Raw genomic sequence first — 16,774 nt, 5'->3', positions numbered from 1 at the left:
TTTTGCAATTAAGCCGCCTTATTTGAATAGCACCGCAGACAATCCATCAGCGCCGGAGGCCTTGTTGTTTTTAAATCTGGTTATTAATATTGGTTATTGCAACGTCTAGCTTTCCTTAAAATGGCTGCGACGAGATAATGGATCTGAGTTGATGCAAGGCCCTCGGAGCGTAAGCACATCTAAAACACTGAAGGCATACTGTTTGTATATCACAAGGTGGTAGATCTGATTGCGTGTATTTCGATCGGGGGACAGCCATGTAGCTTGATATATATATTTAAAAGCATGAACTTGGTGCTGGATATGACCATGTTTTGAGCACCGCCTAAGTCAATCAATGGGGGAAATTTCATTGTGAAGCTGAACTTTCCGGCTGTGGGGTCAAGGGCGCCAAGCACTACTTTTATATCATGGCAGAAATAGTTCTCCTATATGCGTTCTAAACGTTCATAGAACGCGTCTTTCACCCCATCATCTTTTTCCTCTGTCGTGGCATGGCCGCAATGAATGATATGTTGAAAAATTTTTCTTTTATTCTGACAGCGTCGAGATATGCGTTCACAAACGCGAACGCCTTGACTTGGCAACAAACTCTCTCTCCCACCACGAATATGACGCTGAAACTGCGCTTATGTGTATGGCCGCTCCAGTAGATGTTACAAATCTTCTGTCTTCCTTGCTTCGTCCAACGCATTCCTTGGATGGCGGTGATGCCGGTTTTTTCTTTGACGAGGACATCAATCAGACGGGCATCTTCACCAATCCCATTTAGGGAACTGACATTCTAGGTGCTTGCCCTTTAATCATAGTATCTTAAACGTTTGCCATGGTCTTCATCAGTTAAGGGTTGTCTTTTCATAAGAGGCTTTGTTGAGTTTTTCATTGGAGTCTGCTTTGACGTGGTGGCTCCCAAGCGAGCCGCTTGATCCAAGACAAACGCCCGCTTGCAGCCGCACCTTGTGGTGGGCAGATGCTTCCGATGAAACCCCCTACCTAGCCCTTGAACCGAGTAAGTCAGAGTGGCCTAGCCAGGCTGTCGCCTTCTGGCTTCAACACCAGCAAGAGTTACACAAAATCTTTTTGCAACCTCAAATATTTCAAATACTTTGAAAACTCTTTTTGTTGCAATGTCTTCTATTCGAATAATCAACCAATAAATAAATTTTTAAAATCACCAAGTTTTTGAAGCACAATTTGTTATCTCTACATATAATAAAATTTTATTAGGCCGATGTCTGTACATTGAAGAATAAAAAAGAAATTGATGCCTGGGATCGTTGTTAGAGCAACTGAGTCAAAATCAACAGTTTTTTAAATTTTTGTCTGTCTGTATGTTTGACCAGGCATCACTCAAAAACCCCTGCCTAAAATTTAATGTGACTTCCCCTTTGTGAAACTAAAGATCTAACTTAAAGCTTAGGGTAAATTGAAACCCGTAGCTCACTAGGGTCTAGACCCCAAAATATGAACCCGATAAACCATAGAATGTGTTTGCACAACGTAGATATCAAGTGACGACGAAGGCTTAAAACAGTGTAACTTTGATTTCGATATCTCAACCCCTTTCTGATATATAGACGAAAAAGTGGATCAGTTGTACCCCTGGATGTATTTTCACCAAATAGGTATCAAAAGATTTATAGAGGGGGTATTATCTTTTAATATCTTATATTTAAATATCTTAATTTCTTAAAAAAATATTTATAAAAATGTGGACCAGCGGTAACCTTAGAATGTGTTTTCACAATATGAGCATCAGACGAAAGGCATGAGGAAATGCTTTTGCATTGGATTGTTTTCAGTGTAATGTTCTAATTAATAATTTATAAATAGAATGTCTTTGCACAATATGAATATCAAACGAAAGCTCCTGACGAAGGCTAAAAAACAGTGTAACTCTGATTTCGATATCTCAGCCCCTTTCCGAGTGGATCAGGGATATTTTCACCAAATAGGTATCAAAACAGGTATTGGCGTTGTGGAACATACCAAATGATTTATTTCGGTAGAGGCACCATTGATTGCCGGATACCATAAATGTTCAACAAGGTTAACGAAGTGGCACCCTCGAGTGCCGAATGCCAAATCTTCTTTATTTTAAAAACTTCAGTGTATTTATACTTTATAATTCTTATGCGCGACTAAGTTACTACATAAGCATATACTCTATTTCTTACATTCTTACTAAGTCTACCATAAATGTTCAACAAGGTTAAGGAAGTGGCACCCTCGAGTGCCGAATGCCAAATCTTCTTTATTTTAAAAACTTCAGTGTATTTATACTTTATAATTCTTATGCGCTACTAAGTTACTACATAAACATATACTCTATTTCTTACATTCTTACTAAGTCTAATAAAAGTCATGTAGCCAAGCGTACGCTTACACATTCGTACACACGATCATAAGCTGCTTCAATGCACTTGCTGAAAGCGTGTGAAAATGTTGGAGTAGAGGAATACCTGGTGTTAGCAAATTCTTAGTTACAGACTAAATAACTTAGACACCGCGCGTGTTATGTGTGTAGATATGTATGCATTCACTTTGGATACATTGCACCTCCTTTTTCAAAAGGAATCTTTAGCGATTCTATTTCATTTAATAGCTTTTGATAATTTATTTATTTCAGATTTGTTTATATATTTATTCATGCGGTACATTTTTTTTACTTTGTATTTTTGCTTTACTTTAGATCATTTTGCTTAAGCATAGCGTTATGTTTATGATAGTAAAAATTAAATGATTTTGTTCTTAACAATTTGTGCTTATTTTGTTTACGATAATTTTCTTGATTTATGTGTTATGCCTGGGATCGTTATTAGAGCAACTGAGTAAAAATCAACAGTTTTTTAAATTTTTGTCTGTCTGTATGTTTGACCAGGCATCACTCAAAAACCCCTGCCTAAAATTTAATGCGACTTTCCCCGTTGTGAAACTAAAGATCTAACTTAAAGCTTAGGGTAATTGAGACCCCAAAATATGAACCCGAAAAACCATAGAATGTGTTTGCACAACGTAAATATCAAATGACGACGAAGGCTTAAAACAGTGTAACTTTGATTTCGATATCTCAACCCCTTTCTGATATATAGACGAAAAAGTGGATCAGTTGTACCCTTGGATGTATTTTCACCAAATAGGTATCAAACGATTTATAGATGGGGTATTATCTTATAATATCTTATATTTAAATATCTTAATTTCTTAAAAAAATATTTATAAAAATGTGGACGAGCGGTAACCCTAGAATGTGTTTTCACAATATGAGCATCAGACGAAAGGCATGAGGAAATGCTTTTGCATTGGATTGTTTTCAGTGTAATGTTCTAATTAATAATTAATAAATAGAATATCTTTGCACAATATGGATATCAAATGAAAGCTCCTGACGAAGGCTAAAAAACAGTGTAACTCTGATTTCGATGTCTCTGCCCCTTTCCGAGTGGATCAGGGATATTTTCACCAATTAGGTATCAAAAAAGGTATTGGCGTTGTGGAACATACCAAATGATTTATTTCGGTGGAGGCGCCATTGATTGCCGGATACCATAAATGTTCAACAAGGTTAAGGAAGTGGCACCCTCGAGTGCCGAATGACAAATCTTCTTTATTTTAAAAACTTCAGTGTATTTATACTTTATAATTCTTATGCGCTTCTTAGTTACTACATAAACATATACTCTATTTCTTACATTCTTAGTAAGTCTAATAAAAGTCATGTAGCCAAGCGTACGCTTACACATTCGTACACACGATCATAAGCTGCTTCAATGCACTTGCTGAAAGCGTGTAAAAATGTTGGAGTAGAGGAATACCTGGTGTTAGCAAATTCTTAGTTACAGACTAAATAACTTAGACACCGCGCGTGTTATGTGTGTAGATATGTATGCATTCACTTTGGATACATTGCACCTCCTTTTTCAATAGGAATCTTTAGCGATTCTATTTCATTTAATAGCTTTTGATAATTTATTTATTTCAGATTTGTTTATATATTTATTCATGCGGCACATTTTTCTTACTTTGTATTTTTGCTTTTTTTTTGAACATTTTGCTTAAGCATAGGGTTATGTTTATGATAGTAAAAATTAAATGATTTTGTTCTTAACGATTTGTGCTTATTTTGTGTACGATAATTTTCTTGATTTATCTGTTTGTTTTTAAATGTTTAGTAGAGATTTATGAGTGATTAAAGTGAACATTTAAGTCGAAAATGTATTTATTTAGGTAATTTAAGTCTATTTTTGTGTATTATAATTTTCTTATTTTCATTTATTAAAGCGTAGTTATTATTATTATTTCTATCTGTGATTTCTACCTTATAGGGTATCAGAGTAAAATTATTATTTTAATCGATATTTTCTACCATATAGGGCCCTTTATGTCTACTATCTAACTTATGGCCTGCTTCATTTTTAACTAACACTGAATCTCCTATATTTATTTCCTTATATTGAATATTTTTATCATAACTAATATTTTGTTTTTCTTTAGCCTATTTTACTAATTTAAAGTCTGCATCCTGTGATATTTGTAACCTATATTTAATTTCTTTATCGTAAGCCTCATAATTGTATAATGTGCTTACCGTATTTTCTTGTAAAAATTCGTAAGTCTGGGGTTTTTTTTAACAAAAACTAGTTCGAACGGGCAATAACAATGAACTGTAGATGGGGTTTTATTGTAACAATTCGCAAAATATTTAAGATACTCATCCCAATCATCTTTGTTAATGGATATGTAAGAACGCACATATTCACTGAAAGTTCTATGGCTACGTTCAACAGTGCCTAAAGTTTGGAGGCGATACGGCGTAGATGTTTTGTGTAAGATCCCATATCCGAATCTTTATAATTTTATCATTTTCCGTCACATTCACAACCTCCGGAGTTAATGCAATAGTTAAATTTCTGAGAACCTTGGTACCAATCTCTTTAAATGTGTTAACCCGAGTATACTTAAACAATTTGTCTCCCAAGGGCAACTGCATTTTATTTATTTTTAAACTGCCGGCTTCTTTCATAAGCCTGGTAGAGAATTGGTCTAGGCTAATCTTCGCCTCAACAATTTGATTACCGATATTTATTTCACTACAAATTTTTCTATCCTTTTTTGAAATATAATTTCGGAGGATCGAAAACGAGCTGGACTAGTCTTTTACTTCACATTTATTAAGCGCTTCATATAATATAGGGTTCTCTTTGTGGCATTTCTTCTCTTCATTTTTATTACTGTTATTACTGGAATTCTTTTTAGTTTCCAATCTTGTCGTAGCTTTCATTATTTTACATGCCTGTACTGAAATTTGTTCCAAATCATTGATATCCATTCGGTACAGAGCGTCTGACACGTAGTTTTCTTTTTCAGCTATGTACTCCGAAATTGTGCCAATGGGTACATTCCTTAAAATGTAGAGAATCCCTTTCCTCTCGTTTGTGTCCAATCTATCATATTAGGAGTCAAGGATCGTCCCAAGGGAAACCAATACACCAATTTATTTTCAACACAAGTCTTGGGAGTATGTTTCAGTTATTTGTTGAAAACTGGCAGGATCGCCATGTGGAATATACCAAATGATTTATTTCGGTAGAGGCACCATTGAGTGCCGAATAGCATAAATTTTCAACAAGATTATTAAGGAAGTGGCACTCTCGAGTGCCGAGTACCAAATCTTCTTTATGTTAAAAACTTCAGTGTATTTATACTTTATAATTCTTATGTGCTACTTATATACTACATAAAAATATATATATTTACTCTAATTCTTACATTCTTACTAAGTCTAATAAAAGTAATGTAACCAAGCGTACGCTTACACATTCGTACACATACCTATTCATAAGCTGCTTCAATGCACTTGCTGAAAGCGTGTGAAAATATTGGAGTGGAGGAATACGTGGTGTCAGCAAATTCTTAGTTACAGACCAAACAAATTAGGCACCGCGCGTGTTATGTTTGTAGTATGTATGCATTCACTTTGGATACATTACAGGGTATGATTTCTTATATTCCAATATCTTACTTTCTACAAAAAATATTCACTTAACTGTGCGCCAGAGGTAACCTTAGAATATGTTTTCACAATTTGGGCATCAGACGAAAGGCATCATTGTAAGATTTTTCATCAGTAGCAGTAGACGTAACTCAAACAACGCGTCAGGAAAATTCTTGGCTTTGTGGGCGTGCTATAATTACACCCAAAAATGATCAACCAGCATCCATTAATCACAGTATATTGGAAAAATTCCATGGAGAAAAGGTGGTATACCCATCAATAAACATAGTTATGGACAGAAATGATGCTACCAGTTATCCAGCAGAGCGTTTGAACCCTTTTTCTGCACCCGGATTTCCAGCGCACATCATCGCTCTGAAAGTGGGTATTTCGATAATGTTGCTTCAAAACTAACTCTTCCAAAGTTATGAAATGGAACCCGCCTTAAAGTGACATCACTTCAAAATAATATTATAGAAGCTGAAATTCTTACACGCTGTGCAACTGGTGAAAAAGTTTTCATACCCCGCATACCCATTATTCCAAACAATTTTTCTTTTCAATTCAAACGCCTGTAATTCCTCGTGAGCGCGTGTTTTTCTATGACCACTAAAAAGTCTCAAGGTCAGTCACTTCGAGCCGCTGGTATCGACCTTAGGATTACCTGATTCTCAAACGAAGTTGGGAGATAAAAATTAAATGTTTAATTGGTTTTAGTGCCATTGTTGGACAGGCTTTGCTATGTAAACTTTGGTTACGCAAGTTACCTCAACAAATTCAAGCTCATTTAACATCTTGTGAGATAGAAATTGTAGATAATAAAATTAAGATATCATCTGAATTTAATTAGCGAGACATACTCCAATTGCTTTACACAATTGTTTCTGTTATTGATATTAGAGAAAAATTGCAAAGTTTACAAACGGCGATGGTTACTAGGACATGTTTTTGAATTTCACTTTTTCATCAGGTAGCTTTTCGGGAGCTTAGTATTGAATCCGAAATCTCCAACATCCATAGTTTATACTAGTGTAAAGACAGATGCTTTAACCATTCAGCCATAATAATGCCCCGCTGCTTGTTTTGCAATTGGTCTCTAAGTATTTCCTTTTTGTTGCTATTCCCTTATTCACCATTTAAGTACATACCAATTATATTCTGTATGCTTTTTAATCCTAATTGTGTGGAATATTTATATGCGCGCTTAAGAGCTTAGTAACATTGGTCATTAGCAGTACCTCCGCAGTTAGTGAGACATGCTCATATTGCTTTATACATTTTTTTTTATATTAAGATAGCTGACAAAATTGTTATTCTTCATTTTCATTCACAAGTTTCCTTAATTTCACAAAATACGTCTTAAGAACAAAGTTTTCAAAATGTAACGTATTTTTTGTAAAATTTTGCATAAATTAACTCTTGATGTTAATGAATTGCGAATCAGTTCAAAATCTAAAGAACGAAGAAATGTTACCAAGAAAAATAAAAGATCATTCAGGGAACGTTCAAATTCTCATAATATTATGTGTTGGTATCATCCGAAATTCGGAAATAGTGCAGTTGTAATTTTTTTACCACGAAACAAACGGATTTAAATTGAATCATTCTATCATGCTAGTTAGGCTTTTTGTTTTTGTAATTCAATTCAGCTGATGTCCGGCGTCAGCTATATAAGTAGTTCCGCCAAAAGTCATAAGTGCTGTTTTTTGGTTATTTCTATCGTTGCAAACGAAATCATGCTCTACAAATCACATATCGTACCCGTCCTCCTATATTGTGCAGAAGCGGGGACCATGACAACATTAGACGAAGCGGCTCCGGGTGTGTTCAAGAGAAAGTTTACGTCTTCGTAACTTTTATAAATATTTTGTGGTTCCTTGCTGTTCACGCCCTAGGGCGTCCCGTAGTCTACGCTTCAGCGCCCCCCCCCCCGCACTTCCTTCCGGCAGCTGTGCTGCTCAGCAAGCTACAACAAGTACCAGCTGTTACTCCCGCCCTACGGCGCCACCAGCTCATACGGCCGCTCCCACTCATAACTACCATCTCCGTAGTAGAGTCGGTAGCAATTCCGAGCATCAGCCCCCGCCCCGTCTTCCCCCCCCCCCCCCCCCCCCCCCCCCCCACAACAGCAATTGCGTCCTAGCCTCCCACAACTCAGGCGTAGCCACCCGTCACTTACTCCTAGAGTGACGACGTCTACCCCGCTGCACTTCAGAATGCTGTAGTTAAACTGTAATGGATTAACTGGGAAGATCACGGAGATAGTCGAATTCATGAAGCGGCACAACATCCGCATTGCTGCGATTCAAGAGACTAAACTCATAGCAAGATCTGCTCTGCAGACCTGTTCTGGGTATAATGTTCAGTTCGCTTGATATATCAATCGTGATCGCAGGACTCGCAAGCTGTGTCAACTCGCAGCCGATGGTAACATTGGCATCCGACCACCTGCCTATACTTATTTCGCTCGAGTGTACTGCCACTTCATCGTCACTGAAAAACGCACTTTCATAAAATTTAAAAAAGGAAAGTGGGATGAATACAAATCCTTTACAGACAGCCGCTTTGCTGCCCTCCCTATCCCGACTGATGCTCGCCAAGGGGAGCGTGCTTTCCGCAAGGTCATTCAATCCGCCTCGGCTCGCTTTATTCCCGCCGGAAGAATTCCCGCAATTCGGCCTCATTTTCCGGAGGAGGCCGCAAATTTAGCGAGGGAACGTGACCTTATAAAACAGCTCGATCCCGGCGACCCTCAAATAAGGGATATAAACCAACGCATCAGATTGCTTTTGGATGAACACAAGAGGGCGAAATAGGAGGAGCATCTAAGTAGTTGTAAACTCTCTGCCGGTGGGGGTAAGCTTTGGTCCACCGTAACGTCCCTATCGAATCCGTGCAAGCACAATGACAAAATTTCCATTTCCTTTGGCGACAAAGTCCTGTCGGATGCGAAAAATGCGCGAGCGCTTTTTGCCGACAATATATAATGCATTCTACGATTGACAAATTTAGACGGAGGGCCAACAGACGCGCACATAAACATAAATTCAGCGCGTCCCCAATTACTATCACCGCCAAAGATGTTGAGAATGCCATCGGTCAAGCTAAACCATCTAAAGCAGTGGGCCTAGACGGCATAGCCACGCAGATACTTAAAAGCCCAGGAAAATATGGTTTCGAATATTTAGGTCATGTTTTCAACCTGTCCTTTTCCACCTTTGTTATTTCCGAAAAATGGAAAATGACCAAGGCGGTCTTGCTACAAAAGCCTGGGAAACCAGCTCATATAGGAGATTCATATCGCCCGATATATCTCCTATCGCCAGTAGTCAAGACGCTTGAAGCCATTTTGCTCCCCTATTTCAAAGCAAATTTGCAACTAGCCTGTCATCAGCATGGATTAAGAAAACTCCATTGCACAACCACCGCGCTAAATGCCATTAGCACCCAGATAAATTGCCATTTAAATCAAAACCCCACCATTGAACAGTACTCGTAGCGCTAGACATCTCAAAAGCTTTTGATACGGTCAACCATGGCACGTTACTGCAAGACCTGGAAGGGTCTACCCTTCCCCCAAGTCTTAAAAGGTGGACTGCAAATTATCTGGGTAGCCGGCTACATAACAAAGCTACCTTCGCCACTCGAAGGAGTTTATATCGTTTCCTACGCCGATGACTGCACGGTAATGGCCAAAGGCCCAGCAGAGATCGAAGAGATTTGCAACAAAATAAACGGCTACCTCCCTGATCTCTCCAGTTTTTTCACCTCACGAAACCTGACATTATCACCGACTAAATCATCGGCGACCTTGTTTTCAAAGTGAACGTTCCAAATGTCAACCATTTTGAACATCCAAGTCAATGGAACTACGCTACCGACTGTCTTACACCCCCAAAATCTTGGGCGTGACATTTGATCAGGATCTACATTTTGGTGAGCGTGCAGCCGCAATTGTACCGAAAACCCAGAGCCGTAATAAAATCCTCAAATCTCTTGCTGGCAGGACTTGGGGAAAGGATAAAGAAAAGCTTATTACCACTTACAAAGCAATTGACCAGCCGATGGCTTATTACGCGTCCCCGATATGGTCGCCAAGCCTAAAGGCCACTCACTGGAAGAACATACAGGCCTGCCAAAATACTGCCCTCAGAACCTCCACGGGCTGTCTTCTTATGTCCCCAGAACACCACCTACAGAATGAGGCGAGAACTCTCCCACTTGGGAGAGAAATGAAATGCTAACCAAACAGTTCCTGTTGAATACCCAGAAACTTGGGCATCCCAACAGACATCTGATTGATGGCCAATACCGCCCAAGGGTTTAAGGAGTCATCTAAGTATGCATTGTGAGTAAATACAGCACCTGAGAACACAGCCGTATGAAGCCAGAAAACACAAGCAGGTCCTCCGTGAGCTCCAAAACAGGCGTCGGACCTCTATGCCAGGAATTGCCCGGTGAATCCTGTTCTCAAAGAAAAATACCCTAAACTTTCAGAAGAGGAACGCACACTCCCTAGGGAAATGCGAGTTAGTCTAGCTCAGCTTCGATTTGGATACTGTAACAGGTTAAACTCCTACATATCCAGAATCAACCCCGACATACAAAACATATGTCCTGTAACGTGTTCCCACATGACACCAAACCATCTCTTCAACTGTATTGTGGAACCAACGCCTCTAACGCCCCTCTCATTATGGTCCACCCCAATTGAAACAGCAAGTTTCCTTGGACTCCCGTTAGAGGATATTGATGACAATTTGTGATCGAGCACACCTATTGGATGCCACAACAACTACAACAACGGCTTCCACTTTCCCAACCTCTGCCAGGCTGTCGAAGAACCGTGATCCCAGAAATCTGAGCCGTCTTCTTTGAAGCGCCGGACATCGGCAGAGAAAGTGGTAAATCGAATCCTCCTCATGCTGACAGGTTCTGCAGAGGGAGCTTGTTGGTATTCGCAACCGTCGGAGCATTGCTACGATAGCACAATGGCCTGTGATGATACCCGTAAGTACTCTTACCGCAGATTTGTTCAGTTTGAGAAGGAAGCTGGTGCCTCTCCTATCCATGCATGGCCATAAGGACCTTGAGATTTGCATTCAACCCTTTGGGTCCATAGCAAGTCCGTTTTCCCATATTACGATTCTCCTCAGGAGATCACTCAGTGGTGGTCGGACGGAGCTGTCCACCTCACTTATGTCCAAATCGGAACCCTTTCTAGCCATCTCATCTGCGAGTTCATTCCCTTCAATACCCCTGTGCCCAGGGACCCAGCAAAGGGAGACATTGAGATGACTTATAGAAGCCAGCAAGGCTCTACACCTCCGCATGATATCCGATTTTATCATGTTGGGTTCTAATGCCTTTAAGGTGGCTTGGCTGTCAACAAAGATTGTTACGTCGGTGTCGGAGACCACGCTATCTTGCAGCAGCTTTGCTGCTCTGTCTATCGCATACACCTCGGCCTGGAATACACTGCATGTGTCAGGAAGTCGGAATGATTGGCTTAAATGTAGATGTGTTGAGTACAACCCAGCTCCAGTTTCGATTCCCATTTTCGAGCCGTCGGTCTAGATTGTAATGCCCCTGCCATTGTCTAGGCATACTTCCCATTACTCCCTTGAAGGATACCGTATGTTCTGAACCTGTAAGTCCAAAGCCGCTGTGATGTGGTCGGTTTTGGATATTAGGCCGGCTATTATTCCGTTTAATTGCCCCTTCGTCATAACGTCAAGAATCGTCCCGTGGCCGTGCTTAGCCGATTTCCACATGTTTAATTCTCTTAGTCGTAGAGCTCCCCTTGCGGCTAATCCCTGCATGAAGACTTGCAGAGGCGTCAAGTGAAAGATTACATTTAGCGCTTCCTGAGGTGCGCTGATCACGGTGCCTGACATTCCTATGCATGCCAGCCTTTGTACCTTCCCAATCCTCTGTTGGTTACTCTTTTTGACTAGCGCCTTCCACCAGACCAGAGCTACATATATAAGTATGGCATGTGGTGCCAGTCCCCAGTTACGTCCAAAAGCCCTTTTGTAGGTGTAGTATGCTGCTAGGGCTATCTTTGATCTCATCTCGACGTTCCTTATCCAGCTTAATTTGGAATCGAGTATAATTACAAGGTATTTGTCTTCCGAAGATAGGTTTAACGTAGTGCCGTTTAGCCTCGGTAAGTGAAAGGAGGGTACCTTTGTTTTTGTCGTGAACAGGACAAGTTCGGATTTTGTTGGGTTTACCCCAGCCCATTTTGCCCTGTCCATCGCGAAACGTCGCAAAGTGGCATTTCCATGAAATCGCTGATCGTTGGCAAGAAATTGGCTGTGATCAGAATCACTAAGTCGTCGGCGTATACAACTACTTTTCTTCCTTTTCTTCTACAGATTTGTAGAATTTCGTTTACCCCCAGTATCCAGAGGATAGGGGATAGTACCCGCCATGGGGGTGCCTCTGGTGGTCCTTTTGCCAATAGAACAGGTTCCTTAAGTTCCGTTGACAACTCTACTCCTAAGCATAGAATCGATCCATGCAACTATCATGTAAGAGCCTTGAAGATGGCCTCCGTCTGCACGTTATTGAAAGCGCCCTCAATGTCGAGGAAAGCTGCTAACGATTACTCCTTGCAGTTCAGTGAGTTCTCGATGGCACTCACGTCTCATGGAGGGCACTTTCAACTTATTTGCCTTTTTGGTATGCGTGCTGAGCTTCATCCATCTGCCAGAGATTGGCAATTCTTCTACTATTTATTTGGGTAAGTCTCTCCAGTGTTTTAAGGATCCGGGGGAGAGGCTTATTGGTCTATAGTCTTTGGCTTCGGATTGGTTAAGTTTTCCTGCTTCTGGAATTAAAACCACCGGTAAATTTCTCCAGGCTTCGGGTACATAACCATCTTGTGCGCATCTTGAGAAGATGCCGTGTAGATGTGGTATGAATTCGTCACAAGCGTATTGTAACATAGCCGGTATCACAACATCCGGTCCCGCCGATTTGTAGGGTACGAATGATTTAGACGGTAGCCGTCTAGCCTTAATACGCAAACCCTGTTCCTAACCAGCCAGGGTTCTTGGATTAGAGCTATGTCCACTCCGTTTTTTGCAACGTATTTAGTTAAGTTGAGCGAGGCGGAAGCTGAGTGGTGCAAGTTAATCTGCACCATCGCGATCTTCTCCCTTTGCGGAATCTGGCCTGCTAACCGGCACAAAAACTTTAAGGGAGCCCAGCCCAAACCTAACGACTATATTAAGCTTCTTTATGGCTTGCAGCGACGTTTGATCAATTGCGATCAGTAAGACGCTGCCCGCCCTTATCTTAAAGGTGGTCATAGAGACCACCTGCCATTGGTCTGCCCTTAGCTCCTTGTTCTGCTTGCCCAGTACTTTCAATATGGAGTCCCTTGCGATTAATGGAAGTGGCTTCCACACTGAGATCACCGGACGAAGCGGTAAACTGGAGCGAGGGATCACCTTCAACTGTGCTCCCGCCCAAACAGCGCCCAAGCCGCGGACTGCCTTCGTTAAGAAATCCAGAGATTTCTTGTTGCAGCAGCCGACGACCTTAACGCCCTTCTGCCAGCCCGCCCGTCGAAGGATATCTCCTCGCTGTCAGCTTGAGAATCCTTTCCATTAGTTTGCCATCTACAAGCAACCACCTTACTGACGTTATCTTTCCGATAGGGTTGATTTTGTCGATGGTGGCCACTTGTAGACCTGAGGGGTAGTCGAAGGTAGCGTGAGATCTACGCTTTTTTGACTCGTTTTCCGGTCCCTCATCGGATCTGAATCTCTTTCGGTCTTGTGCGCCCATCGATCCGGACGACGATGGTTGGTTAGCGTTGATGTTGTTGTATTAACGAGAAAGACACTCCCCGAAGGCTTTGGGAGTGTTATCGATGTTGATAGTCCTTTGCTTGATATGGAGCCGGTACGTTCCGGTAACAGAGCACCATTAAGGTACTAGCCCGACCATCTCGGGACAAATTTATATGACCACATTAAACCTTCTAGGCCATACCGCTCCCCCTCCCCCTCGTTCCATGAGGAACTTGGGGTCGCCAGAGCCTCGGCTGTCGATGAATCAGGCTGGTAACCCCTTGAGATGGCTGCGCTACACAACCCCTTGAATCAATTTGGTATTTTACTCGCCTCTTACGACAGGCATACATACCGCGGGTATAGTCTAAGCCCCTAGCCAGTTGGGGTCTTGTTAGCATCCTTGCCCCGAGCAACGCTTCCCTCGACTCAGAACCTGTTTTGCCGTGCTCAACAGAGCGTGCTCGGACAGGGACAGAGCTCTTAATCGAGAGAAAAATTCTTCAAAAGATTTATGGACCTCTACGCGTTGGCGATGGCGAGTAGCCAAGAAGATTTAATGATGAGCTGTACGAGATTTACGCCACTGGTTAGGCCATGTTATGCGAATGAAAAATTACGCTCCGGCAAAGAAAGTATTTTTATCGGAACCCGCGTATGGAAGCAGAGGAAGAGGGCGGCCCCTACTCAGCTGGAAGGACCAGGTGGAAAACGATTTAGATTCCCTTGGTGTGGCCAATTGGCGCCAGTTAAAATAAGGTAAGAACGGGAGAAGAAGGGAGCATGTTTAAGAAGTCGACTCCCTTTCGTGCAATTGTTTAACATAATGCTGGAGAAAATAATTCTAGCAGCTTAACAAAACCGTGATGATGCAATCGGCTATAAAAGCGTATAATTACTGGCGTACTGGCAAAAAGGTATATCTTGCGGTAAATGAGAATAAGATGAAGTACTTGTTGAGTCCAAGAAAGAATTGGGGCATTAGCTTCCTGGCAGTCACTTTACTGTTAAAGGATATACATTCGAGACGGAGAAAAATTTAGTCCATTTGGGAAGCAGCATTAACAGCAAAAATAATGTTAGCTCAGAAAGTGAACGGAGAATAACTCATGCCAACAAGTGATACTTTGGACTGAGTAGGAAATTGAAAGGTATAGTCCTCTCTCCACGAATAAAAATGACACTCTACAACTCGCTCTTCTCATCTGTGTTAATGCATTATTCGGAATCATGGATGGTGTCGAGAGAAGATAGGATAGGCTGACAGCGAGTATCGAAGGAGGTATAATGGTGAGCTGTATGAGTTTACGCGGAAATGAAGAAAGCGCAGCGATTAAAAATCGAGGGACTTCGCTGGCTAGATCATGTTGTGTGAATGGATGGAACGGGCCGGCCGAAGTATTTCAGTCGACACCGAAGGTTGGAAGCACAGGAAGGGGGACACATCCCCTGAGTTGGGAGATGAAGGTGGAGGAAGATTGGACCTCCCTTGGTGATGGAATAAACCGAGTTGCAGTTAAATTTAAGAGGAATATGAGCTAATGATAATAAGAACATCTTATATATTTTTTATACTATTCTGGCGCTTTCCGCAAGTGCCTGCAGACTGGCACTTTGTCAAATAAATCAAAATCTATTACAATTAGGCATTTCACAAGAGTGTTGCATTCGTGTAAAATATTAAGATTTGAGTTGTTTCCATGGTTTCCAATATAAAATTTGATTAAAGCTTATCACAGCTAGCTTTCCAGGATGTCGAACATTATTTTAGGTATAAATCGACAAGTATGCTATAGGGATTCTTTCCGAAATGGATTTAATAATGCAGTAGATTTTCTATTTTCTCCAAGTAAATTCCGTTGCACACAAAATAATTCAAGCCTTTATAATACTTCTCAATTTGGTATATTTATATTCAGGTCAAAATCACCTTACCAACATTCTCTTGTATCAGAATCATCATTTTTGGATGAAAATCGCAATCCTGAAGGTAACATATATAAGCATTTGAATGATGGGCACAAATTAACTAATAGGGGCCAATCATACTTTATCGAGGAATATAATAATAGACATAAAAACATTAAAATCAGTGGAAGCAGCAGCAAGAAAAAGAAGTTTGACAATAAAATTTTACTACATTCTTCAAAGTCGCATTACGACTCTAGCAGAAAAGCAACAAACAACAGCACTTATAATAAGCTTAGGAAAATTTTCTCTAACTTAAGTGGAATAACTAGAGCATTAAAGCTTTGTAACTATATGTCTAAAAATCTTTACCGGAAACATACGGAAAGTTGTCTCGAATCTTTTTCACAATTTTACTTTCCAAATGGTGGTTCGGACACAATAACAAAAGCTAATAATTTCATCAAATACGACTTTGTTCCGGGCACGTTTTACATTCGAGAACGCAATAGCGCATTATTTGAAGGAGTAAGTATATGTGTATGATTCTTGAAAACATAAGTGTTACAATTTCCAAGATAGTGAGAGGTTCTTGGTTTACTAGCCCGAGTTAAGGATGTTAAATATTACAATTACAAAGATTGTGAGAGGCTCTTGGTTTACTAGCCCGAGTTAACGATGTTTGTAGGGGAAATGTGGTTTAACTTTTGGTTGCTAAACATCTGAAGCGAATGTACGAGCTTTATCGTGATTTTTCTTAATTATTCGAGAAGTTTAGAATATTGGTTTATAAATATCTATGCATAATAATGCAGAGTTCTATGACTTCAGTACTAAGTTACTTACTTAAATGGCGCTTAACCGTCTAAACGATTATGGCCGTCCAACAAGGCGCGCCAGTCGCTCCTTCGCTCCGCCAACCGGCGCCAATTGGTCACACCAAGGGAGTTTAAGTCGTTTTCCACCTGGTCCTTCCAACGGAGTGGGGCCGCCCTCTACCTCTGCTTCCATAGGCGGGTTCCGATAGAAACACTTTCTTGGCCGGAGCATCATCTTTAATTCGCAT

At 40.8% G+C, this 16,774-nt stretch overlaps 1 protein-coding gene across 1 annotated transcript in view; it reads left to right on the top strand.

Moving 5' to 3' along the window:
* LOC137235412 (uncharacterized) overlaps positions 1–16,774 on the top strand; it is a 567,181-nt gene that overhangs the window by 344,225 nt on the left and 206,182 nt on the right. The window contains exon 2 of the mRNA XM_067758385.1: positions 15,720–16,236. Coding sequence (XP_067614486.1) covers positions 15,720–16,236 — 517 coding nt within the window. The remainder of the gene's footprint in view (positions 1–15,719; positions 16,237–16,774) is intronic.

The sequence above is a fragment of the Eurosta solidaginis genome, chromosome X (genome assembly GCF_040869045.1).
Source record: "Eurosta solidaginis isolate ZX-2024a chromosome X, ASM4086904v1, whole genome shotgun sequence".
Lineage (NCBI taxonomy): Eukaryota > Metazoa > Arthropoda > Insecta > Diptera > Tephritidae > Eurosta > Eurosta solidaginis.
The sequence above is the reverse complement of the archived record's forward strand: the minus strand, read 5'-3'. Positions and strand labels throughout refer to the sequence as shown.